Genomic DNA, 27,285 nt, shown 5'->3' with positions numbered 1-27,285 from the left:
AAAAATAATAAAATAACAGTAGCGAGGCTTTATACAGGGGGTACCAGTACAGAGTCAATGTGCGGGGGCACCGGTTAGTGGAGGTAATTGAGGTAATATGTACATGTAGGTAGCGGTAAAGTGACTGCATAGAACATTAACAGAGAGTAGCAGAAGAGTAAAAAGGGGGGAGTCAATGTAAGTAGTCTGGGTAGCCATTTGATTATGGCTTGGGGGTAGAAGCTGTTTAGAAGCCTTTTGGACCTAGACTTGGCGCTCCGGTACCGCTTGCCGTGCGGTAGCAGAGAGGACAGTCTATGACTAGGGTGGCTGGAGTCTTTGATCATTTTTAGGGCCTTCCTCTGACACGGGATGTGAAGAACAAGTGGGGATCTTCCTGTGGCTGGAGCACGGCTTCTCCAGACTGTCTCCAAGGCCCCCCGGCCAGTAGCACAGAGCCTGCATTCCAAATGGCACCATATTCCCTATGTAGTACACTTCTTTTGACCAGTACCCACCAGTGCCCATACCACTATATAAGGAATAGGGTGCCATTTGGGACTCAATGCGAGTCTCTCACTGCCCCTGAGCACCATCCATCATAATGAAACCAGTCAAATCAAACTTTATTGGTCACATACACATATTTAGCATATGTTATTTGTCACATACACATATTTAGCATATGTTATAGGTCACATACACATATTTAGCATATGTTATAGGTCACATACACATATTTAGCATATGTTATAGGTCACATACACATATTTAGCATATGTTATAGGTCACATACACATATTTAGCATATGTTATTTGTCACATACACATATTTAGCATATGTTATAGGTCACATACACATATTTAGCAGATGTTATTGGTCACATACACATATTTAGCATATGTTATTGGTCACATACACATATTTAACAGATGTTATAGGTCACATACACATATTTAGCATATGTTATTGGTCACATACACATATTTAGCAGATGTTATTGCGGGTGTAGCGAAATGCTTGTATTTCTAAGCTCCAACAGTGCAATTACATCTAACAGCACACAACAATACACACAGATCCTCACACACTTCTCCTATTGCATAATATGATATTTAATATCTGCGACATGGGTATGTACACACCTCTGTTACAGTGGCGTGATGATAAATGATCTTTCCAGTTTGATCTCTGTCACCAGCTATGGCCTCTCTAGGTTTTCACTAAGCAGTTCCACGATGAGGTCAGTAGGTTGGATGGGTTTTTAGTGGACCTCAGTGTTTTTCCCCCACCAGCGGTACAGAATGAATTCAATGCAACCTGTTCTCCCTGGCCTCTTCAGAGTTGTGAAATACCTGACCTGCTGAGATGTGGAGAGGTAAGCCTGAGGCCAGGGGGGGAGGTATTTTGCACCTCTGAAAAGCCCTCCACACTCTAACACACACACAAACACACACTCTACCACACACACAAACTGAACACACACTTTATAATTCTGCCTGTGTGAGTGTCATCAGGGGAAAAGAGGAGCTGTCATTTGCAGACCCAGAATTAGACTACAGAAATGAGTCTCTCTCCCACTTGCTCACCCTCAATCATAGAGTGGAGCCCCTGTTCCTCAGCAGCCTCATTAGTACATCTCTCCTGCCTGGGTATGAGGAGTGTTCTGTTGGTATATGCTAGAGAAGCCCATATGTCATTTGTGTGTGTGTGTGTGTGTGTGTGTGTGTGTGTGTGTGTGTGTGTGTGTGTGTGTGTGTGTGTGTGTGTGTGTGTGTGTGTGTGTGTGTGTGTGTGTGTGTGTGTGTGTGTGTGTGTGTGTGTGTGTGAGAAAAAGTGAGTGTGTGTGCACATATATGTTTAGGCATGGTGTGTAATATTTCTCATCTCAATGAGCGTCACACGGAACAAACAACTGCTCCCTCCTGATATGAGTGTGTTTATCTCTCTTTCTCTCTCTCTGTCTCACTCCATGTCTCTCTCGCTCTCTCTTTCTCTCTCTTATTATTTTGCCTCATTAAAGAGCCCCTTATACTCCAGGGGACCAGACTTCCAGGAAATGAAGGTTTATTTTCCTCCTCTCTTATCTTCTCAATGGTGTACGCGCACGCTCACACACACACACACACACACACACACACACACACACACACACACACACACACACACACACACACACACACACACACACACACACACGCACACACACACACACACACACAGGAACCTATATATACAAAGAGGAGGATGAGGAAGATGAGGAGGAAGAGAAGGCAAATCATTTCTTTCTTTATTCAGCATGCTAGACCCTACAGATCATCTGAGGAGAAGGATGGGGATTGGGGGGATGATTAGAAGACATCCTTTCAAAAACAAGGATGTGGAAAACTCCACAGATTAACCCCCGCAGACCTGTCTCCTTTCCCCGGTTGCAGCGAGCATGAGTCTCTCCACACGCAGAGAACATATACAGGGAAGTGAATTAGAGCCAGGGGAGAACAGGGAAGTGGGGGAATGGGGATCAAAGCAATGTGCTGAAACAGAGAGGTAATTAATAAAGGAGGAAAGAGGTTAAGAATCAAAAGGAGAGTTGCTTTGTGTGTAAATTACCGTGTGTTCAATTAGGACTTGATTGGGTTGCTTTTCGTTGTGATTTCATCGGCGCTGAAAAACAAAACCCCTGGGATTTGCCCCCACATATGATTTTCCTAGTTGCTGCCTTTTAGTGGTATATTCAGTTTCAAAGTCCAAATTAGTGAGCTGTATGCAATGTCTGGTAGCCTTGGAATAGCTGAAGGACACCTAATGTTGTCAATGTCCAGAATTAGCAGGAGGAGGTAGGCAACAGTGGCAGTGGAATCCTTATCCGTCCCCTTAGTCTACTGCTGCATATGTCATTGAAGTACCTGGCAGAGATACAAGGTTGAGTCCGTTTTATGGATTGGACATGGCTCGAACTCTCGCGAAACAGACATTTCACTCAAGTAATTGTTTCAGACACATTAAGTGTCTTGTGTAAAAAAGATTGCAATAAATTAAAACGAGACCTGTCATAAATCCCGAAGAGTTACCCAAGTGTCTTTAAAAGTTGTCCGGACCTTTCTAGAAGATGAGTGAGGCCATTTCTAATCATGTTTGTTTGTCTTTGTCATTTTCTTTCTTGCAGACCGATGCGTTTCCAGTCAAGCGGAGTGATGGTGCTGAGGTGGGATGCCACGCTGGTGTTGGCCGCCATGCTTCTGGTTTGCTGTGCCGCCGATCCCACTGACATTCTCTACCGGATGCTCGAGGAGCAGCCGCCCAACACGTTAATCGGCAGCCTGGCATCGGACGAGGGCCTGCCCGACTCAGGCCACCTGTACAAGCTGGAGGTGGGCACCCCTTACCTGCGCGTGGACGGCAAGACGGGAGACATTTACACCACAGAGGTCCCCATCGACCGCGAGACACTGCGGGACTGCCGCAACCTGTTAGAGGGCGACAAGTGCTTCCTGGAGTTCGAGGTGTCCATCACGGACCTGAAGCAGGGCCAGGGACCGCGGCTGATCGAGGGCCGCATCGAGGTGCAAGACGTCAATGACAACACACCCCAGTTCACCTCGCCCATCCTCATGCTGTCCATCCCAGAGAACACACACATCGGGGCGCTCTTCTCCATCCCCATGGCCAGCGACAAGGACTCGGGCCACAACGGCGTGGCCGAGTACTCGCTCAGCGCCGGGCCTGATGCCGACCAGCTCTTCAGCCTGCAGGTGGCCGAGGACACAGACGAGAAGCAGCCGCAGCTCATCGTCATGGGCAACCTGGATCGCGAGCAGAAAGACTCGTACGATCTCAACATCCGTGTGGTGGACGGGGGCACACCACCACGAGCCAGCAGCGCCCTGCTGAGGGTGACCGTCACCGACCAGAACGACAACGCACCCAAGTTTGAGAGGAGCCACTATGAGGCTGAGCTGGCTGAGAACAGCCCTGTGGGACACTCAGTCTTGCAGGTACTAAACACACAGAGATACCTACAGTACAGTACATACAGAGATTCTATATACTTTACATTTCTTTTAAGATTTTTAAAAACATTTTAGTCATTTAGCAGACACCTTTTTCCAGAGTGACTTGCAGTTAGATAGAGATACACTCATAGACTCAGTCACAAAGTTTATATCTCTCTCCCCCTCTCAGAGCATTTCACACATGAAAATAACTGCAGTTTCATGCTGTGGGGCCATTTGTTTCGGTCAAAAGCACAATGAAGTAGATTCACTTAGAGTAACTAAGTGAATCTTTAAACCCAGACTTTGTGGTTCAGCTATTCAACTCCCTACACCATATTTATACTTCTCAATTTATATCTAGTGAAGAGACGGTGAAAGGAACTGGTGAACTAGCTAACACTACGATCCAAAGAGCCCTCAAACGCCACTTGACAAGCACCCTCATTACATTAGGCCCCCTATTTCCCATGGGGCCTGGGCACCGATACAAAACAACAGGGTTAAGGTTTAGGAAACGATGGAACCAAATCATATTCTCCTCAGCAAATGGATTTTTCTTCCTCTTCCCACTGTCACTTTAACCACCGGTTTTACAAAACACTAGTGAATTATTGACAGGTTCTGAGAATGGCATATTGGATTGCAGTGCGACACAGCCGATAAGGCGAGCCCTACAGTTGGCCGGGTTCCAGGAGCAATTTGAGGCGAAGTGTCCAGGCATAAAATGTGTATAAATACTGTTAATCTCTCAGTCAACAGTTAGTCCATGCGTTCAAGATGTTTTCAAATAGTGTTTTCTCCCTTCATGATCTTGCTAAGGGAGCAGTGGCAAATGAACGGCAAGGGTAGAAAAATAGTCTAATTTGACGACTTAAACAGGTCAGACGTGTCAATCAAGCATTTCTGCTTTCTCAAAGGAATTCTCTCCAAATGCCTGTTAAGTGAAATGCATCCTGGGGTTTCTGTGGAGGATGAAATGGAATGAGTCACATAGAGCATTAATACCAATAAACCCCATGGATAATCTGATGTCTGAGTCACATTAAGTCATGCATGGCTCGGTAATGGGAGTGCTGGGGCATTCTATTTGACTATCATATGGCGTAAGTGATACGGTGTTTTGCAAGGTGTGTTTAAGGATGAGTAATGTTAGAAAGATGACAGAAATGGATTTTGGTGTGTCAGGTGGTAAGGTGTCAGAGTGACACTGTAAGGTTGGGTCTGACAGTTTACCTCCATTCTAAATGATACCTCGCTCATTTTCCCAGTCCATTTACACCAGATCTACTCACAGACACCTCTATTTATACTGTGTAATCATGGGCCTATAATTCAATAAAATATATTAGGATCCTTATAACCAAACTCACTGAGTTGATATTCCCCCATGTGTAGATTATGGAGATGGCTTGTTTCCTAATGTATTAATGGAAGGCTGTTCTCAGAAGCTTATGGGAAGTTTCTTGTTTTGGCAAGGAGTACAGAGGCAGGGCCAAGTCAATCCGTTGCCACCAATCTCTGTCACTCTATCTCCTCCTATTGACCCCTGTAGGAACAAGGGCCTTTTGATAATGGGAGGAACATTAACACTCTCAGTCATTTCCCCATTAACTGCCAATGACCCATGTGACAATCGCTAGATGTTTATGTGGGGCTGCGCATGCTTAGTTTTGATAGTCATTATGCATGACACAGAGCATGAACTTGAGCTATGAGGAGAATCAAGGCGTTGATACAATCTAGGAGTGAATTTAGAGGCATTTACATAAATTACGGGGAATACAATTGTTTCGTGGTTTGGTAAACGGTAGGTTGCAGAAGCTAAAGGCTAATCTTTTATGTGTTTGTGTGTGTGCGTGTGTGTGTGTGTGTGTGTGTGTGTGTGTGTGTGTGTGTGTGTGTGTGTGTGCGTGTGTCCAGGTGAAAGCCAACGATGCTGACATGGGTACCAACGGGGAGATCGACTACAGCCTGCACCAGGCCTCCGATGCCGTCCAGAGGTTGCTACGCATTGACCGCTCCACAGGGATCATCTACGTCAAGGGGCTGGTGGACCGAGAGGAGGAGAGCTTCCTCAAGTTCTTCGTGGTGGCCAAGGATCGCGGCCCCAACTCGAAGAGCTCCAAAGTCCTGGTGACCATCAACGTCAAGGACCAGAACGATAATGCACCCGCCATCGAGATCCGTGGCATCGGCCTGGTCACCCACCACGACGGTGTGGCCAACATCTCAGAGGACATGCCCATCGGCACGGCTGTAGCTCTGGTGCAGGTGTCGGATCGTGATGAAGGGGAGAATGCTGTGGTCACCTGTGTGGTGGCCGGGGATGTCCCCTTCCAGCTGCGGCCCGCCAGCGAGTCAGCCAATGACCGCAAGAGAAAATACTTCCTGCAGACCACGACCCTGCTAGACTACGAGCGCATCAAGGACTACAGGATTGAAATAGTAGCGGTGGACTCCGGTAACCCTGCACTGTCCAGCACAAACTCCCTGAAGGTGCAAGTCACCGACATGAATGACAATGCCCCTGTCTTCTCCCCCAATCTGTTTGAGGTGGACTTTGCAGAGGAGAATCAGCCAGGTGATAAGGTCCTGGATGTGGTGGCCACAGACGCGGACAGTGGGTCCAACGCAGAGCTGACCTACAGCATCATCATGGACTCGGCCACTAAGGGGCTCTTTGAGATCGACCCCAAAACGGGAGAGGTGCACGTGAGGAATACGCTGGACCGTGAGCACAGGGAGCAGTACGAGTTTCACGTGGCAGCAGCCGATAAGGGCTCGCCTAGCCTGAGGGGGACGGCCACGGTGGTGGTCAAGGTGCTGGACCGTAACGACAACGACCCCAAGTTCATGTTGAGCGGCTACAGCTTCTCCGTCTTGGAGAACATGCCTCCGCTCAGCCCTGTTGGCATGGTGACGGTCATCGACGCAGATAAGGGCGAGAACGCCATGGTGCGACTCTCGGTGGAGCCCGACAATGGCAAGTTTGTCATCCAGAATGGCACAGGTACTATCCTCTCTAGCATATCCTTTGACCGTGAGAAGGAGAGCACATACACTTTCCGCCTCAGGGCTGTGGACGCCGGTGACCCTCCCAGGTCCTCCTACGTGGGTGTGACCATCAACGTCTTGGACGAGAACGATAACTCCCCCTACGTCACCAAGCCCTCTAACTCCTCCTACAAGTACCTCCCACCTCTCACGACCCCCGAGACACGCGTTGAAGTGGTGGAGGCCGAAGACATCGACACGGGACCCAACGCCGAGCTGGTCTTCAGCATTACCGGCGGGAACCCCTACGGACTGTTTCACATCTCGCCCAACAATGGGGAGATCACCCTGGCCCAGGAGTTCACCCGCAAGCACAACGGGCTCCACCGTCTGGTGGTGAAGGTGAGCGACAAAGGCAAGCCACCACGCCACACCACCGCCCTGGTCCACATCTTCGTCAATGAGACCATGGGCAACATCACCCTGATCGAGTCTCTGGTGGGTCACAGCCTCTACACTCCTCTGGACAGAGACATTGCCGGGGACCCCAACTATGCGCTGGCCCAGCGCAGTAACATCCTGTATGGCAGCCTAGCGGGCATCGCCGGAGTCATCCTGGTCATCGTGGTGGTGGTGGTGATCCGTCATCGCATGCAGAAGGACACCAAGAGCGGCTACCAGGCGGGCAAGAAGGAGAGCAAGGACCTGTATGCCCCCAAAGCAGGGCCCAAGAATGGCAAGGGCAAAAAGAGCAAGAAGGGCAAGGTGCCCAAGCCCACCAAGCCACTGGAGGAGGACGAAGAGGCCAGCCTCCAGAAGGGCCTCAACTTCAACCTCATAAACGATAGTGTCAATGACAGTCCCCGGATCCACCTGCCCCTCAACTACCCCCCGGGCAGCCCCGACCTGGGCAGACACTACCGCTCCAACTCCCCACTGCCCTCCATCCAGCTGCAGCCCCAGTCCCCTTCTGCCTCCAAGAAGCACCAAGCCGTTCAGGACCTGCCCGCCACCAACACCTTTGTGGGCACAGGTGACAACAACTCTACAGGCTCCGATCAATATTCGGATTACAGCTACAAGGCAAACCCGCCGAAATACAGCAACAAACAGGTAGGCGACTACTTCCCCACAGCAGGGTACAACAGGAACATTATGTGGACCGATGAGGTTTGGTAGAGATGGGACTGAATCACAGAGATTTGCTACCAAAGCTGCACTGATCACTCATTCTCTCACAGCGATCACAACACTACCTTTCCCAAATCAGGGCAGGCTTGCCTTTTCATCTCTCATTTTTATTTTTTGTTATGTTTGTCATTTAAAAAAAATCCTCACCTTAAAATGGACTCACTACACTTTCACGCTAAGAAGGAAATATTTAATTTTATCTCAACCTTTTGAGGGGGTTTAAATGAAGGAGCTTATGTTTTTTAAATGAAGGAGCTTATGTTTTTGTGTTGTGTTTATTTTACAGGAGGCATATCTTTGGTTGGGCACCTACACTGACCCACACAGAGTCATTCCGTATATTTGAATGTGTTTAGAGAAATAATTTGGTTTTAAAGTCTCTCTTTATGGCAGGATTCCATTTCCTTTCACACTGAGTTTGTTCATTTGAGTGTGACAAAGTGCTGGTGAATTCCTCAGACATTTTTATTGTCTGTTGGCTACCACTGGATAGTACAATCTTGGCCTAACTGCACTTTTTTTATGTTTTCACTTCCAAATAATGAAAACCTTTCACCAAAGGGTAGATAGCCAAGAGGGAAGAAGGGAGAGGGGGAAAGGAAGCACAGAAGACGTATAAAAACGACAAGGGAAGGTCCTTTCAGACACCTTGTGTTATTGTGAAGCCTGCCACTGCACATCCTGTCAGGCCATTGAAAAAGGACTCTTCATTTACTGGGGCTTAAGTCAATTGTTTGCACAGATTAATGGCAGGTAATTCCAGCCCCGCTCGACTGTACACAGAGAGTGCCTTGCTTTATTTAACGCACATATGTGGGGTGGTTAAATTCATGCTCATAAGTAGTGTAGTATGGCACCTTTATGAGTAATGGACTTGAGGCCCCGGCAAGCTGTGAATAATGTCACATCCACTGTGAAACGAGAGGCTCTGAAAAGAAAGAACAGGAGACCGAGGTTGATTGCATTTTGCAGTAGTATCTGTTGGAGAGTATACCAAAAAAACAAGATTGCTTTGTTCGTATGGCCTCTTTAAAATGATTTGGAGACAATCGTATGATGTAGTAATATGCAAGTTGTACATATGTGAATAACAAACTATGTTTGCTGTTGTTGTATTTTTTGTTTTACTCATCATGTGTTTGTTCTGATTGCAACATGTCCTGTGTGTGATTTCTACTCAAATGGAGAACATTCATTTTCTGTGAGTAACTGAGCCACTCAGTTGTCCTTGTTAGTGATGCCTGCATTCACCAACAAAATTCCCTAACAATCAAATTATACACACACACACACACACACACACACACACACACACACACACACACACACACACACACACACACACACACACACACACACACACACACACACACACACACACATTTGAATACAGGAGGTAGTACTGTTATTGTCATGCTTCAAGTGAGCGTCATAATGTTTGCTACACTAGAGTACCCAGGAGGCATTGCAGTTCAGTGTTCCATGTTGCTTGTGTTCAGCTGTATTTAAAGCTGCAGTTATCCCCATTTTGACGAGACATTTTCATTTTGCTTCTGTTTTTGTTTTATCCATTTCTTTGTTTGTAAAAAATATTGTACCCTGGGAGAAAACTTGTTCACATTTTTTTTACGACTAAATCCAATTTTATTTCAATAAAAACGTTGTTAAAATGGTGAAATCACACTCTCTGTGCATTCCATGGGCATTGGGCTTGAGCTAAAGTAAGATTTTGGCCGGGCCAAATGGGGATTAAAACTACAAATGGGAAATGAATGCTTAAGGTACAGTATTCCATTTTCATTATCATCTTTCTTTGTTGACAATCATGAACTTTCCCTCCAGCTCACATGCTTCATTAAGCCATGGGTTACATGGGTTGGACTAACAGCGCCACAAGAACCAATGTTTGTTCTTTATGCGCACTCCAGTCCCCAAAAAGCACGAATTATGACTCCCCTCTCTCAGTTAGCATTTTAACTTGAACGTTTCAGAGACACAACAATCGAGTGGACATTTAGAAAGCCGTGACCTCACTCTAAATGCTAACTTAGCTCTTATATCTGCATGCCATTTATAATTCATGTTTTTGTTGCAAACAATTTTGTCTTTCTGTTTAAAATAAACGAAACTTCTGACATTTCGAGAGCTTGGGACTTTAAGGTTCTATCTGCATTTTTGTTGAATTGGAGTTATTGTTATAGGCTTGTTCTATAACATTTATAGTACTCTAAATACCCCCAATTTATGTTAAGTTCAAAAGAATACAAGATAAAAATTGCTGGCCCCATTCAAACCAATGAGGGTTCGGAACTTTAAAGCCAATTATCTCAGAATCATCTTTTTGCAGATAGAACCTTATAGTCATTCCCAAGCTCTCGATTTTGAGTCAAATGAAATCTCTCTTCCCCAACTCTAACCCAGTATGAAGTTTTCCTTCAGTATGGAATGTATTTTAGAGGAAAGAGCCTATATTTCCACTCTGTCTTACCCATCCTCCCATCATTGAAATTCCTCTTGCATCAGTGCTGCCTAAACACCGTAGATTCTGCCCTCAGCTTGCGCAGTCGCCATGGAAACGGAATGACCGTTGTGTGTGTGTGTGCGTGCGCTGACTCACGGAGCTGTGCGACGCAGGTGGGGAGGCGCAAGGGGGGGGGGGGGGTCGTCGAAAGAGGGTATATCACCAGTCTGGTACCCGGTGACAGTTCAGTTTTACATCGCACCTCGTCCATCACCATGCCTGTCATCACTGCTCTGTTTTTGTAATGTCAAATGAGTGTCTTGCCTATACATTTTTTCTGAGAGAGACAGAGCTCTACCTTAGGTCTGTGCTGTGTACTCATACCCAGTCCTCTAAAGCTCACATCATTACATCTCCTGTAGTTGTCACACAGAGATAATCATCCCTTCTCCGTCACTCTTAACTACACAGTAGGACTGTAATAGCAGAATACTGTACCTTGAGTGTTCCCTCTGTGCTCTGCCCTTTGAGAGAGAATAAAGAGATGTGGACACTGCAGCCTTAAATCAGTGAGTGAGTGTGTGTGCGCTTGTGTGATGCATCCGGGTTGCTTTTTGTGTTTGTTTGTGTCTGCTGGTTTCCTCTGTTGGTGAAACAACATAGCTTATAGCCTGACCGATACATGAAATAGGTGTTCTTGTTCCTCAGAGTTGGATGGCTACAGAGATGCATTCGGACAACTACTAGTTGTGGTGACAGTTGCCTCTTGTTTCCTTTCCCTTCTTTGTTTGTGGGTGTGGCAGTGATGGTTTCCGAAAGCATAATGGCATAATGTAACGGCACAGAGAGAAACAATGGAAGAAAGAGGGAATATTTCTCCTTTAGCCCCCCTCAGATGAGAACAATTGTTTCCCTCAAATTGGGTCTGAAGTGCCAATACAATGGAGAAGACCAGGCGTGACTTCATACTGAAATAAATCTTCCTCCCACCTAGTGGGCCTGAGAATGAGGGAATATTAATGCCCTCTCTCTGTCCATCCCTACAGCCATCTCTACCCCCCTCCCCTCACCGATCACAGGAGGTTGGTGGCACTTTAATTGGGGAGGACGGACTCGTGGTAATGGCTGGAGTGGAATTAGTGAAACGGTATCAAATATATCAAACACATGGTTTGATGTCATTCCATTCACTCTGTTCCAGCCATTATTATGAGCCGTCCTCCCCTCAGCAGCCTCCTTTGTCACGATTCACTGTTGTCCATTAACCTACCTCTGCCTTTCATGGCAGTCGTTTCTGACTTTCCCCGACTCTCAATCACTCTTTCTCTCTCTCACTCGCTCTCTCCCTCCATCTCTATCTTGCTCTGTCTCTCCCCCTCTGCCGCAGTGGTCAGGGCGCCACGGGCGAAAAGTGGAGTGTCACTCTATTCTTCTAAGAAGCGAGTCAATTATGCAAATGAGGCCCGTAGCAGATGAAATGACAAGGCCTTGTGTGTTGACCAGAGAGAGTTGTTATTGCCATCTGTCTCTGACCTGAGTACCAGCCTCCCCATTGGTAGTCACTGTTTCACTCCCGTTTTCATAAATACCTTCAATGAATGCCCATCTTTAGGTAGTCTTCAACTCAATGAGACTTTGAGTGACAATCGACGATGACTCACCCAGACACAACAACACAACAGACCTGTAGGTGTAGATGGATAGGGAAAAAAATCAAGTGAGGGGCAAAATGGCCACCGTAAAAGTTTCAGGAATAACAAAATCAACCAATATTTGAATTATGCATGAGCCGTCGTCGACAATGTCGGGCTAATTAAAATAAAAAGCACCTAATTTCAAGCAGAATCCCGGTAATGGAGTCTTTTATTGTTGGCTGTTTCTTTCCCCCTCTGCGCTGGTCTCTTCTAACTTGGCATGACACTCTGATGAGATGAGAATCATTAGTCTCACAGCGCTCCGCACCTTGTGAGCCCCCAGGCTGATAACATCTTTTGTCTGCATTTCACGGGAGAAAATTACATACATTTTAGCGCCGCCGTGGCAAAAGTGCATCGGCTCTTTGTGCCTGGTAGTTTTTCATCTGCAATCAGAAGGGATCCTGGACCAGCTTTTTTTATCCCTGGCACTGCCAGGGATACCCGTGCCCATACATTTGGATGGTTTAGGTGGCTCCTTCCTCACCAATCAATTATGGTTCATATGAAGGAGTATTTGATCAATTATAGCTAATCTGAAGGAGTGTTTTATAAATTATAGTTAATCTGAATAAGTATTTTATAAATGATAGTTAATCTTAAGAAGTATTTTATAAATGATAGTTCATCTGAAGAAGGGTTTTATAAATGATAGTTCATCTGAATAAGGGTTTTATTAATGATAGTTCATCTGAAGAAGTATTTTATAATTGATAGTTAATCTGAAGGAGTATTTTCATCCTGACTGATCCTGTATAGTATGCTCCAAGATAGACAGGAAGTCCTTTAGATCCTTCATTACTCTTTAGTACTGCAGAATTACAAACATGTCCAGAACTGCACAGTTACACACAAATTCAAATAACATTTTGTGACATGCACCGAATACAACACCAACACCGAATTCACCTTACTGTGAAATGCTTACTTACAAGCCCTTAACCAACAATTTAGTAATTAAAAAAAGACTTGTGAAAATATTTACTATGTAAACTAAAGTAAAAAACAAACAAATTAGTAACAATAGAATAACAATAACAGCGGCTATATTTAAGGGGGTACCTGTACCGAGTCAATGTGTTGGGAGTAATAGAGATATGTCCAGTCGTTAAGATGTCTTACAGTTTTTGTTATCCTATACCAGAGATGCAGACATAACGAGTGTCTCAAGTCTTGAGGTGTGAAAGTTTTGATGTGTGAAATTCTTAAGGTGTGAAGGTCTTAAAGTGTGAAGGTCTTGAGGTGTGAAAATGGAGGAATGCAGACCTATCTCTATTACTCTGGCTCTGTAGCTCCAGGACTGGGCTGAAACATGTAAGGAGGATTAGTTGGTGACAGGGAAACAGGGAATGGCTGTCTTGTCACACACAAAGGAGCTGTTGAGTCTCTTTCCCCTTGTTTTGTAGTATGTGAATTCCTCCGAGCAAGCATCACTCAGCGGAAGATAATCAATTCAGCCCCCTTTGTGTGTGTGTGTGTGTGTGTGTGTGTGTGCATGCGTGTGTGCATGCGTGTGTGTGTGTGTGTTTGGGTCTGTGTGTGCATGCATGCGTGAGTGCGCTCCTGTGTGTATGTGTACATATGTGTGCTTCTGTATGTCTATGCATCATGCGTGTGTATGTATGCGTGTGTGTGTCCTGTGCATAGACACGTTTGCCAGCACATCCCCCCATTGCCTGGGGCTAGACTGTAGAGCGACAAGGCAGGTGAACCGATAAGACAAAGGCTCCCTCAGTGTCTCTCAGTAAAGAGAGTCTCTTGTCCCTTACCAGGGCCTCATTTGCCCTTTGACCTCTTAACAAACAGCAGTATAGGAAGGTCAAGATTATTATTTCACCCTTACTTAACTTGGCTGCGTATGGTCGACTGTCAACAGCTCACAATAGCTGTCTCGTCATCTGTCAGGATAGCGCGGTGATTGGTGATAGAGGCTAACAGACAAAGCCCCTTGGTTTTAGTACTAACTACTAGGCTACAGTCAATAGCTGTGTTGTCTACTTCCACAGCGTCAGATGAACTCGTGGGCAACATGTTTATGTCTCTGGAACCAGTATGAAGGAAGTTGGTCGTAGTTTCGTGAGCAAAAGCTAACTAGCGTTAGCACAATGACTGGAAGTCTATGGTACCTACTAGCACGCTATCAATTACCATATACTTCCAGTCATTGCGCTAACGCTCGTTAGCAAGTACACTAATGCTAGGTAGCAACTTCCTTCAAACTGCTCGCAGAGGCATAACAATTGTATCCATGAGTTCATTTTACCTTGTGGATTAGCCAAAATCCTGAAGTATCCCTTTAACTGCCATGTTAAACATAATGGCATTCCTCCATTTGAAAGGGTGTCGGTCACACATAGTTATGTTAATTAAGTATCTTAAGTAGTTTGAATAAATATCTTAGGTTATTTGTACAGGCATGTTAGTTGTCTTAGGACCACTGAGCTCCCTACAGAAAATAAAAATGCATGCTCACTTGGGAGTTGGGAGGTGTGTGTGGTACTGCTAACAAGTCTTTCACCTGACATGATCTACTAGCACTATGCCTGTGTGACACCTCCCGCTCTCTCTCTCTCCCTCGCGTCACTCCTGCGACTGTCACTTCCTTTCCATCCAGTCGGCGTGGCGACCTCCCCTGTCGATACGGCACTGGTCACCGCGCCGCTCCTTGGAGACTATACACACTCACACACTCCCCAGAGGGCCTTCACTCACACAGTCCAGTGTCAGCTAGCATCTGCCCCCCCCCCCACACTATCCCATTCCTCTCTTTTCACCCTCCATCTCGCACCCCCCCTCTCTCTATCTCTCCCTCCAAATGCCCGTCTGGTGACTTCAGCTGCCTTTTCCAGGGGCCTGACAGCAGGAAAATAAACACGTACATATTCACCCACGGGGCCCTGGCAAAGAGCATTGAATGATCATCATAATAATTGTAAAAATGAACAAGGATTTCAATAAACCCTGGCTACTATATTCTACCATGTTTCCACCCTCCATTTAACACGGAGGACCTAAAAAGCACAGTCATGGCTGCGGTGAAAACGTGACACACAGGGAGACAAAAAAATCAAAAACGTAAGGGTGGTTTCTGTTGAGTTTAGGACGTATTTATTGTGTGAATGTGAAGAGACAGATTGGGAGAACTTTTGCTAAGTCTAGCTGCACAGTCACCGAGTCAGGACTCCCTTGTCATATTCTAGCCTTCATTTATTATTTATTTACTTAAGATTATTATTTCTTGTCTTTTCTCAGGGTTGGCAAGGGATCAGCATAAAACACACACACACACACACACACACACACACACACACACACACACACACACACACACACACACACACACACACACACACACACACACACACACACACACACACACACACAAACACACACCAAGAGAGATTAACACACGTAGACTCACACACACACAAACACACACACAGAGAGATTAACACACGTGGACTCACACACACACAAACACACACACATGCACACACACACACACACACAGATTAACACACGTGGACTCACACTCACAAACACACACACATGCACACACACACACACACACAGATTAACACACACACACTCACAAATGCACACACAAACACAGAGATGAACACACATGGACTCACACACACACTCACACACACACACGCACACACACACACACACACTAACACAGAGATTAACACACATGGACACATGGACTCACACACACGGAGCACACATATACACACAATCTGACACACTGATATGAACACAATCTTCATGTGTCACTACATTTGTCACTGTGGTGAGTACACACACATGCTGACATACAGACACACACATGTTCATACACACTTGATTACTCTCGCTGGCTTCTAGACATAGCTACGATCCAAGGACATACTGTGACACAGGCTATCGGTATATATAGAAGTCAACTGACTGTACAGTACTGTACGGTAGGCTATCAACACAGAAGACACTAAACTAGTGCTGGCAGATGTCATCTGTGGCATTCTGTTTACATGGACTTGTGGACAAGAGTGAAGGGAGGGGAGAGCGCAGCAGAAGACATCTCGGCGTGTGTGCGTGCGTGCGTGTGTGTGCGGAGAGGAGATGTAATCAGCAGTGAAGGAACGGGCCCAGAGCAGATGTTAACTAACGGCCGGCGCCACCCCCCCCCCCCCGGTGCCAGTCAGGAGGAGAGCAGATTGAGCAGATATAAATCAAGAGAAACACAAGGCGGCGCATAATGAGGAGGAGGAGAGGACAGGAAGAGACCCATCTCTCCTTCACTACATCCATCCACATCCACCTTCTCTAGAATCCTGTGACTAGCAACGCTGGTGTCTGTATATGATCTTTGACCCCTGATAGCGGTGGTCCCTGTGGGGTTTGCTCGTGGCGTGTGTGTGTGTGACCCCAGGCAGACGAGACAGGGTTGGTAACAGGTGGCAGAGCTCCGGAGAGGTGCATGCTCGCTGCCCTGCCCTGCAGTGAACACGTCTGTGGTTGAGATCTTACACACATAAACACACACACTGTAGTGCATATTAACAGCAGGGTTTGTGTGTTCGTGCTTATATGTCCAATATGGCTTAGGAAGAAAACAAATGCATGTAGCAGCAGTTTGTTTGTGTGAGCTTGGTTGTGTGTGTGTGTATGAGTGTATATTTGTTTACTTGTGTAACAGATTAGTACGAAATATCAAGCAGAAGCTGCTTCCCCATCCTCCTTCTTCTCCTCCTTCTTCTCCTCCTTCTTCTCCTCCTTCTCCTCCTTCTTCTCCTCCTTATTCTCCTTCTTCTCCTCCATCTCCTCCTTCTTCTCCTCCTTCTCCTCCTTTTTCTCCTCCTTCTCCTCCTTCTTCTCCTTCTTCTCCTTCTCCTCCTTCTCATTCTTCTCCTCCTTTTCCTCCTTCTTCTCCTCCTTCTTCTCCTCCTCCTTCTCCTCCTCCTTCTCCTCCTTCTTCTTCTCCTTCTTCAACTCCTTCTTCTCCTTCTTCTCCTTCTCCTCCTTCTCCTTCTTCTCCTTCTCCTCCTTCTTCTCCTTCTACTCCTTCTTTTTCTCCTTCTACTCCTTCTCATCTCTCCTCATCTTCTCATCTCTCCTTCCCCTCCTTCTCCTCCTTCCCCTCCTTCTTCTTCTCCTTCTTCAACTCCTTCTTCTCCTTCTTCTCCTTCTCCTCCTTCTCCTTCTTCTCCTTCTCCTCCTTCTTCTCCTCCTTCTTCTCCTTCTACTCCTTCTTTTTCTCCTTCTACTCCTTCTCATCTCCCCTCATCTTTTCATCTCTCCTCATCTTCTCATCTCTCCTCTCTTCTCATCTCTCCTTCCCCTCCTTCTCCTCCTTCTCATTTCTCCTTATCTTCTCCTCTCTCCTTCCCCTCCTTCTACTCCTTCTCATCTCTCCTTCTCTCCTCATCTTCTCATCTCTCCTCATCTCATTATGTCTCCTCTCTTCTCATCTCTCCTTCCCCTCATCTTCTCCTGAATCCTTCTCCTCCTTCTCCTTCTCGTCCCTCCCCTCCTCATTTCTCCTCATCTTCTCCTCTCTCCTTCTCTCTCCTTCCCCTCCTCCTCCTTCTCATCTCTCCTCATCTTCTCCTCTCTCCTTCCCTCCTTCTCATCTCTCCTCATCTTCTCCTCTCTCCTTCCCCTCCTTCTCCCCCTTCTTATCTCACCTCATCTTCTCATCTTCTCTTCTCCTCTACCCTTCTCCTCCTTCTCTATCTCCTCCTTCTCCTTTTCATCCTCTTCCTCCTTCTCCTCCCACTCCTCCTCCCCATTAGCCCTCCACAAAGTGTATTATTTTTGTATTGCTCTGTGCTTACATATACAGTCGCTCACAACATTTTGTTCCTGTGTATTTGAGTGTGTGTGTGTGTGTGTGTGTTGAAACGGGGACTCAGTTTGTGTCCCCTTAGGCGTGATTCCGTTCCACTTCACTTCCATCGCCGGAGCAGGTGGCAAAACCACACAAAGCAGCTTAGTGACGCCATTCACTTCAATTGGAAAGCCTAAGAAGAAGAGAACACATACCTACATCCTCTCTCTCTCTCTCTCTGGCTGGGTCTCAAACACACACTTTGTCTCTCTCTTCTCTCTCTCCTTCTCTTACACGTACACACGCTTGCTTGCAAACCAGACAAACACAATCCCTAGCCCTGGCTCAGCCCTCCACTGCCTGGGGCTAAGAGGGGAGCTGAATGTCAGCTTGTTTTGTCTCCCCCACCGCCTCCCACCAGCCTCCATCTGACATGTACACCCATCAACCCCTGTTTAGCGGCACCACATGGCACCATGCCATGTACTGTCCACTCACCTCATCCAGCAGTCAAACTGGTTGCTCATTGCACTAACAGGTCATTTTTTGGATACTGGAAAACGGACGAGATTGCAACTAAAATATTACACCTTTCTCTCACTAGGAAAAATACTTCTGTACCTGGTTGTAACAGAGACCATTCGTTGTAATCTGATTAAATGACCAGAAAGTCAGTTTACAACCAGACAATGACAATTATAATGCCACATTTTGTGTGTGTGTGTGTGTGTGTGTATGCATGTGTGTGCCAGGTTGGTACATGCCAACTGCTGATTGGCGTGAAGGGACTTGTGTATCCCGTGTCGTGGGTTATTATTCTGGTGAGGCAGTGGGAATTGGCCTTGTGTCTGTTCACCATGGGGGGCCAGTGTATCTTTGAGAGCGAGTGTGTGATTGCAGACAACAGGGGGTGGAAGTGGGGCTGTTTATGATAGTTGAAGTGGGACTGTGTATGATAGTTGAAGGAAGTTGGGCTGTTTATGATAGTTGAAGGAAGTTGGGCTGTTCATGATAGTTGAAGGAAGTAGGGCTGTTTATGATAGTTGAAGGAAGTAGGGCTGTTTATGATAGTTGAAGGAAGTTGGGCTGTTTATGATAGTTGAAGGAAGTTGGGCTGTTTATGATAGTTGAAGGTAGTAGGACTGTGTATGATAGTTGAAGTGGGACTGTGTATGATAGTTGAAGTGGGACTGTGTATGATAGTTGAAGGAAGTGGGACTGTGTATGATAGTTGAAGGAAGTGGGACTGTGTATGATAGTTGAAGGAAGTGGGACTGTGTATAATAGTTGAAGTGGGACTGTGTATAATAGTTGAAGTAGGACTGTGTATAATAGTTGAAGTGGGACTGTGTATAATAGTTGAAGTGGGACTGTGTATAATAGTTGAAATGGGACTGTGTATGATAGTTGAAGTAGGACTGTGTATAATAGTTGAAGTGGGACTGTGTATAATAGTTGAAGTGGGGCTGTGTATGATAGTTGAAGTGGTACTGTGTATGATAGTTGAAGGAAGTGGGACTGTGTATGATAGTTGAAGGAAGTGGGACTGTGTATAATAGTTGAAGTGGGACTGTGTATAATAGTTGAAATGGGACTGTGTATGATAGTTGAAGTAGGACTGTGTATAATAGTTGAAGTGGGACTGTGTATAATAGTTGAAGTGGGGCTGTGTATGATAGTTGAAGTGGTACTGTGTATGATAGTTGAAGGAAGTGGGACTGTGTATGATAGTTGAAGGAAGTGGGACTGTGTATGATAGTTGAAGGAAGTGGGACTGTGTATAATAGTTGAAGTGGGGCTGTGCATAATAGTTGAAGTGGGACTGTGTATAATAGTTGAAGTGGGACTGTGTATGATAGTTGAAGGAAGTTGGGCTGTTTATGATAGTTGAAGGAAGTTGGGCTGTTCATGATAGTTGAAGGAAGTAGGGCTGTTTATGATAGTTGAAGGAAGTAGGGCTGTTTATGATAGTTGAAGGAAGTTGGGCTGTTTATGATAGTTGAAGGAAGTTGGGCTGTTTATGATAGTTGAAGGTAGTAGGACTGTGTATGATAGTTGAAGTGGGACTGTGTATGATAGTTGAAGTGGGACTGTGTATGATAGTTGAAGGAAGTGGGACTGTGTATGATAGTTGAAGGAAGTGGGACTGTGTATGATAGTTGAAGGAAGTGGGACTGTGTATAATAGTTGAAGTGGGACTGTGTATAATAGTTGAAGTAGGACTGTGTATAATAGTTGAAGTGGGACTGTGTATAATAGTTGAAGTGGGACTGTGTATAATAGTTGAAATGGGACTGTGTATGATAGTTGAAGTAGGACTGTGTATAATAGTTGAAGTGGGACTGTGTATAATAGTTGAAGTGGGGCTGTGTATGATAGTTGAAGTGGTACTGTGTATGATAGTTGAAGGAAGTGGGACTGTGTATGATAGTTGAAGGAAGTGGGACTGTGTATGATAGTTGAAGGAAGTGGGACTGTGTATAATAGTTGAAGTGGGACTGTGTATAATAGTTGAAGTGGGGCTGTGCATAATAGTTGAAGTGGGACTGTGTATAATAGTTGAAGTGGGGCTGTGTATGATAGTTGAAGTGGTACTGTGTATGATAGTTGAAGGAAGTGGGACTGTGTATGATAGTTGAAGTGGTACTGTGTATGATAGTTGAAGGAAGTGGGACTGTGTATGATAGTTGAAGTGGGACTGTGTATGATAGTTGAAGTAGGACTGTGTATGATACTTGAAGGAAGTGGGACTGTGTATGATAGTTGAAGTGGGCTGTGTATGATAGTTGAAGTAGGACTGTGTATGATAGTTGAAGGAAGTGGGACTGTGTATGATAGTTGAAGTGGGACTGTGTATGATAGTTGAAGGAAGTGAGACTGTGTATGATAGTTGAAGTGGGGCTGTCTATGATAGTTGAAGGAAGTTGGACTGTGTATGATAGTTGAAGGAAGTGGGACTGTGTATGATAGTTGAAGTGGGGCTGTGTATGATAGTTGAAGGAAGTAGGACTGTGTATGATAGTTGAAGGAAGTGGGGCTGTGTATGATAGTTGAAGCGGGGCTGTGTATGATAGTTGAAGTGGGGCTGTGTATGATAGTTGAAGTAGGACTGTGTATGATAGTTGAAGTGGGGCTGTGTATGATAGTTGAAGTGGGGCTGTGTATGATAGTTGAAGTAGGACTGTGTATGATAGTTGAAGTGGGACTGTGTATGATAGTTGAAGTGGGACTGTGTATGATAGTTGAAGTAGGACTGTGTATAATAGTTGAAGTGGGACTGTGTATGATAGTTGAAGTGGGGCTGTGTATGTTAGTTGAAGTAGGACTGTGTATGATAGTTGAAGTGGGACTGTGTATGTTAGTTGAAGTAGGACTGTGTATGATAGTTGAAGTGGGACTGTGTATGATAGTTGAAGTAGGACTGTGTATGATAGTTGAAGTGGGGCTGTGTATGATAGTTGAAGTAGGACTGTGTATGATAGTTGAAGTGGGGCTGTGTATGATAGTTGAAGTAGGACTGTGTATAATAGTTGAAGTGGGGCTGTGTATGATAGTTGAAGTGGGACTGTGTATAATAGTTGAAGTGGGACTGTGTATGATAGTTGAAGTGGGACTGTGTATGATAGTTGAAGTGGGACTGTGTATAATAGTTGAAGTGGGGCTGTGTATGATAGTTGAAGTGGGACTGTGTATGATAGTTGAAGGAAGTAGGACTGTGTATGATAGTTGAAGGAAGTAGGACTTTGTATGATAGTTGAAGGAAGTAGGACTGTGTATAATAGTTGAAGTGGGACTGTGTATAATAGTTGAAGTGGGACTGTGTATAATAGTTGAAGTGAGGATGTGTATAATAGTTGAAGTGGTACTGTGTATGATAGTTGAAGGAAGTGGGACTGTGTATGATAGTTGAAGTGGGACTGTGTATGATAGTTGAAGGAAGTGGGACTGTGTACGATAGTTGAAGTCGGGCTGTGTATGATAGTTGAAGTAGGACTGTGCATGATAGTTGAAGGTAGTGGGACTGTGTATGATAGTTGAAGTGGGACTGTGTATGATAGTTGAAGGAAGTGGGACTGTGTATGATAGTTGAAGTGGGACTGTGTATAATAGTTGAAGGAAGTGGGACTGTGTATGATAGTTGAAGTGGGGCTGTGTATGATAGTTGAAGTAGGACTGTGCATGATAGTTGAAGGTAGTGGGACTGTGTATGATAGTTGAAGTGGGACTGTGTATGATAGTTGAAGGAAGTGGGACTGGGTATGATAGTTGAAGGAAGTGGGGTTGTGTACGATAGTTGAAGTGGGACTGTGTATGATAGTTGAAGTGGGACTGTGTATGATAGTTGAAGGAATTGGGGTTGTGTATGATAGTTGAAGTGGGACTGTGTATGATAGTTGAAGTGGGACTGTGTATGGTAGTTGAAGGAAGTGGGGTTGTGTACGATAGTTGAAGTGGGACTGTGTATAATAGTTTAAGTGGGGCTGTGTATGATAGTTGAAGTGGGACTGCGTATGATAGTTGAAGGAATTGGGGTTGTGTACGATAGTTGAAGTGGGACTGTGTATAATAGTTGAAGTGGGACTGTGTATAATAGTTGATGTGGGACTGTGTATGATAGTTGAAGTGGGACTGTGTATGATAGTTGAAGGAAGTAGGGTTGTGTATGATAGTTGAAGTGGGACTGTGTATGATAGTTGAAGTGGGACTGTGTATGATAGTTGAAGTGGGACTGTGTATGATAGTTGAAGGAAGTGGGGTTGTGTACGATAGTTGAAGTGGGACTGTGTATGATAGTTGAAGTGGGACTGTGTATGATAGTTGAAGGAATTGGGGTTGTGTATGATAGTTGAAGTGGGACTGTGTATGATAGTTGAAGTGGGACTGTGTATGATAGTTGAAGGAAGTGGGGTTGTGTACGATAGTTGAAGTGGGACTGTGTATAATAGTTGAAGTGGGGCTGTGTATGATAGTTGAAGTGGGACTGTGTATGATAGTTGAAGGAATTGGGGTTGTGTACGATAGTTGAAATGGGACTGTGTATAATAGTTGAAGTGGGACTGTGTATAATAGTTGAAGTGGGACTGTGTATGATAGTTGAAGTGGGACTGTGTATGATAGTTGAAGTGGGACTGTGTATAATAGTTGAAGTGGGACTGTGTATGATAGTTGAAGTGGGACTGTGTATGATAGTTGAAGGAAGTAGGGTTGTGTATGATAGTTGAAGTGGGACTGTGTATAATAGTTGAAGTGGGACTGTGTATGATAGTTGAAGGAAGTGGGGTTGTGTATGATAGTTGAACAATTTCATCTATCTAACAATTTCATAACAATACACACAATACTCACAAATCTTAGTAAAGGAATGGAGTTTGTAATATATAAATATTTGGATGAGCAATGACAGAGCGGCATAGGCTAAGATACAGTATAATAGGATAGAATAGAGTACAGTATATATGTAAACATTATTAAAGTGACTAGTGTTACATTATTAAAGTTACCAGTGATTTCAAGTGTATATATATTGGGCAGCAGCCTCTAGTATCTTAGTGATGGCTATTTAACAGTCTCATGGACTTGAGATATAAGCTGTTTTTCAGTATCTCGGTCCCAGCTATGATGCACCTGTACTGACCTCGCCTTCTGGATGATAGTGGGGTGAACATGCAGTGACTCGGGTGGTTGTTGTCCATGATAATCTTTTTAGCCTTCCTGTGACATCGGGGTGCTGTAGGTGTCCTGGAGGGCAGGTAATATGCCACCAGTGATGCGTTGGGCAGACCACACCACCCCCTGGAGAGCCCTACGGTTGCGGGCGGTGCAGTTGCCGTACCAGGCGATGTTACATCCAAACAGGATGCTCCCAATTGTGCATCTGTAATAGTTTGTGAGGGTTTTAGGTGCCACGCCAAATTTCTTCGGCCTTCTGAGGTTGAAGAGGCGCTGTTGCGTCTTCTTCGCCACACTGTTTGTGTGGGTGGACCATTTCAGTTTGTCAGTGATGTGTACGCCGGGGAACTTGAAGCAACTGTCCCAGTTTCCACTTCTCCTACTCCACTGTTCAACAGAATAGTTCCACGGTGGAGAGAGTGACTAAGAGGATGAGAGAGAGAGAGAGAGAGAGAAAGAGAGAGAGATGGAGAGAGTGAGAGAGAGAGAGTCAGTCTGCCTCCACTCTCTCTGGTATTGCTTCAGTAGGTGTATATTCTAACATAGTCAGCCTCAAGCATCTACAGATCAGTGGATGGAACAGCACTCCTACCAAAATAGAGAGAGAAAGAGAGAGAGTGTGAATGATAGAAAGAGAGACAGGGAATCCAAAATACTGCCAAAACCACTTTCCAGCATCTAGCTGCATAAGGCAGAGTCCATGATACAGGAAGGGAAGGAGAGATGAAAAGTGGAGAAGTGGAGAAAGGATGGGATAAACGGAGAACTGACAGACTGGCTCAGGGGTGAAACCCTTACCATAGCAGGGAAGTATCTCTTCCACTCATCAATCGATGCCTCAATCTATCAATCAATCTTAATTGTTCCCTCGGGAGGCCTTGTTTAGCAGCAGATAGACAACACTGCTGTGGAAGACAATCCTAAAATCTATACTACGTATAGATGATATACACATATACAACATCGCCTTTGCCCCAAGCAAGCAACCATCAATCACTCTCAGCTTGAATCATGGACTTCTGTTTGTCTCTCAGCATGGACTTCTGTTTGTCTCTCAGCTTGAATCACAGGCGTGTGTTTGTCTCTCAGCTTGAATCACGGGCTTGTGTTTGTCTCTCAGCTTGAATCACAGGCATGTGTTTGTCTCTCAGCTTGAATCACAGGCTTGTGTTTGTCTCTCAGCTTGAATCACAGGCTTGTGTTTGTCTCTCAGCTTGAATCACAGGCTTGTGTTTGTCTCTCAGCTTGAATCACAGGCTTGTGTTTGTCTCTCAGCTTGAATCACATGCTTGTGTTTGTCTCTCAGCTTGAATCACAGGCTTGTGTTTGTCTCTCATGTTGAATCATGGACTTGTGTTTGTCTTTCAGGTTGATCATGGACTTTTGTTTGTCTCTCAGCTTGAATCACAGGCTTGTGTTTGTCTTTCAGGTTGATCATGGACTTGTGTTTGTCTCTCAGCTTGAATCACAGGCTTGTGTTTGTCTTTCAGGTTGATCATGGACTTGTGTTTGTCTCTCAGCTTGAATCACAGGCTTGTGTTTGTCTTTCAGGTTGATCATGGACTTGTGTTTGTCTCTCAGCTTGAACCATGGACTTGTGTTTGTCTCTCAGCTTGAACCATGGACTTGTGTTTGTCTCTCAGCTTGAACCATGGACTTGAGTTTGTCTCTCAGCTTGAACCATGGACTTGTGTTTGTCTCTCAGCTTGAACCATGGACTTGAGTTTGTCTCTCAGCTTGAACCATGGACTTGTGTTTGTCTTTCAGGTTGATCATGGACTTGTGTTTGTCTCTCAGCTTGAATCACAGGCTTGTGTTTGTCTTTCAGGTTGATCATGGACTTGTGTTTGTCTCTCAGCTTGAACCATGGACTTGTGTTTGTCTCTCAGCTTGAACCATGGACTTGAGTTTGTGTGGAATAACAGAAGAATGGATGCATTTTAAAGCATTCTTTAGCTTTCCACTCATCTCTTTCTATCTCTCCCTCTTAATTCAACTCAAAGGGCTATATGGGCATGGGAAACATATGTTTACATTGCCAAATCAAATGGAATAGACACACAAATAAAAGAGAAATAAACAACATTAACCAACATTATACACACACCAGTTTTAATAGAATATAGACATTTCAGATGTTATATCATTGGCTATGTACAGTGTTCTAGCAATGTGCAAGCAGTTGAAGTATGAATGGGAAAATAAATAAACAGATAAACATAGGTTGTATTTACAATGTTGTTTGTGGTTCACTGGTTCCCTTTTTTCATGGCAACAGGCCACAAATCTTGCTGCTGTGACTGCACACTATGGTATTTTACCGTACAGATATGGGAGTTTATCAATGTTAGATTTGTTTTCAAATTCTTTGTGGGTCTGTGTGATCTGTGGGAAATATGTGTCTCTAATGTGGTTTCCACCTCATTTTGTGGGCAGTGGGCACATTGCCTGTCTTCTCTTGAGAGCCAGGTCTGCCTATTGCGGCGTCTCTCAATAGCAAGGCTATATTCACTGAGTAGTCATAGTCAAGAATGGAGTTAATTCAGGGTCAGTCACAGTGGTAAGGTGTTCTGTGGACTCTATGTTAAGGGCCACATTGCATTACATTTTTTTGGTTGATTCTTTCCAATGTATCAAATAGTTATATTTTTGCTATATAATATTTTGGTTGGGTCTAAACTTGTTTCTGTCCTGGGGCTCTGTGGGGTCTGTTGATGTTTGTGAACAGAGCCACAGAACCAGCTGGCTGAGGGGAATCTTCTCTAGGTTCATCTCCCTGTAAGTGATGGCTTTGTAGTGGAATGTGTGGGCATCGCTTCCTTTTAGGTGGTTGTAGAATTTAACAGCTCTTATCTGGATTTCGATAACTAGTGGGTAGAGTCCTAATTCTGCTCAGCATGTATTGTTTGGGTTTTGCTTTGTGCACAAAGTACATTTTTGCATAATTCTGCATGTGAATTCTTGGTCGGTGAGTGAACCCCAGTCCTCACAACTAGAGGGCAATGGGTTCGATAACTGATTGAAGTATTTTTAGCCAGATCCTAATTGGGATGTTGAGTTTTATGTTCCTTTCTCTACCAAACTCACTCTCCTTCTACCTCTCTCTCTACCTATCTTTATATATATATATATATATATATATATATATATATATATATATATAGATATCTCTTGCTTCAGCTGCAGTTCAGTTCCACTCTGCTTAAATACACCAAGGTCATTGTTGTAGGTGGCACTGTTGTTGGCTGAGATAAGGAGTATACACAAAAGGACTTCTGATGTCAAAGAATGTAATTCTAGACCTAAGTTTTAAGCTGCAGGATGGATCTAAAGCAAGTTTGCGATCTGCTAGTGAAAGACATCTTCTAGTGAAAGACATATATGCTAATGAAAGACATCTTCTAGTGAAAGACATATATGCTAGTGAAAGACATACTGTATCTGCTAGTGAAAGACATATCTGCTAATGAAAGACATATCTGCTA

General features: G+C 44.8%; 1 protein-coding gene across 4 annotated transcripts in view; it reads left to right on the top strand.

Annotated features, from left to right (window-relative positions):
• The window catches only part of LOC109864935 (protocadherin-1), a 372,821-nt gene that overhangs the window by 7,599 nt on the left and 337,937 nt on the right, over nt 1-27,285 (top strand). For all 4 annotated transcript variants that reach the window (XM_020453023.2, XM_020453022.2, XM_031797892.1 and 1 more), the window contains exons 2-3: nt 3,147-3,975; nt 5,896-8,082. In XM_020453023.2, the coding sequence (XP_020308612.1) occupies nt 3,151-3,975; nt 5,896-8,082 (3,012 nt within the window). In that variant the 5' untranslated portion in view covers nt 3,147-3,150. The remainder of the gene's footprint in view (nt 1-3,146; nt 3,976-5,895; nt 8,083-27,285) is intronic.

This window comes from Oncorhynchus kisutch, linkage group LG19 (genome assembly GCF_002021735.2).
Source record: "Oncorhynchus kisutch isolate 150728-3 linkage group LG19, Okis_V2, whole genome shotgun sequence".
Taxonomy (NCBI): Eukaryota; Metazoa; Chordata; class Actinopteri; order Salmoniformes; family Salmonidae; genus Oncorhynchus; species Oncorhynchus kisutch.
This window is presented reverse-complemented; position numbering and strand designations above follow the sequence as displayed.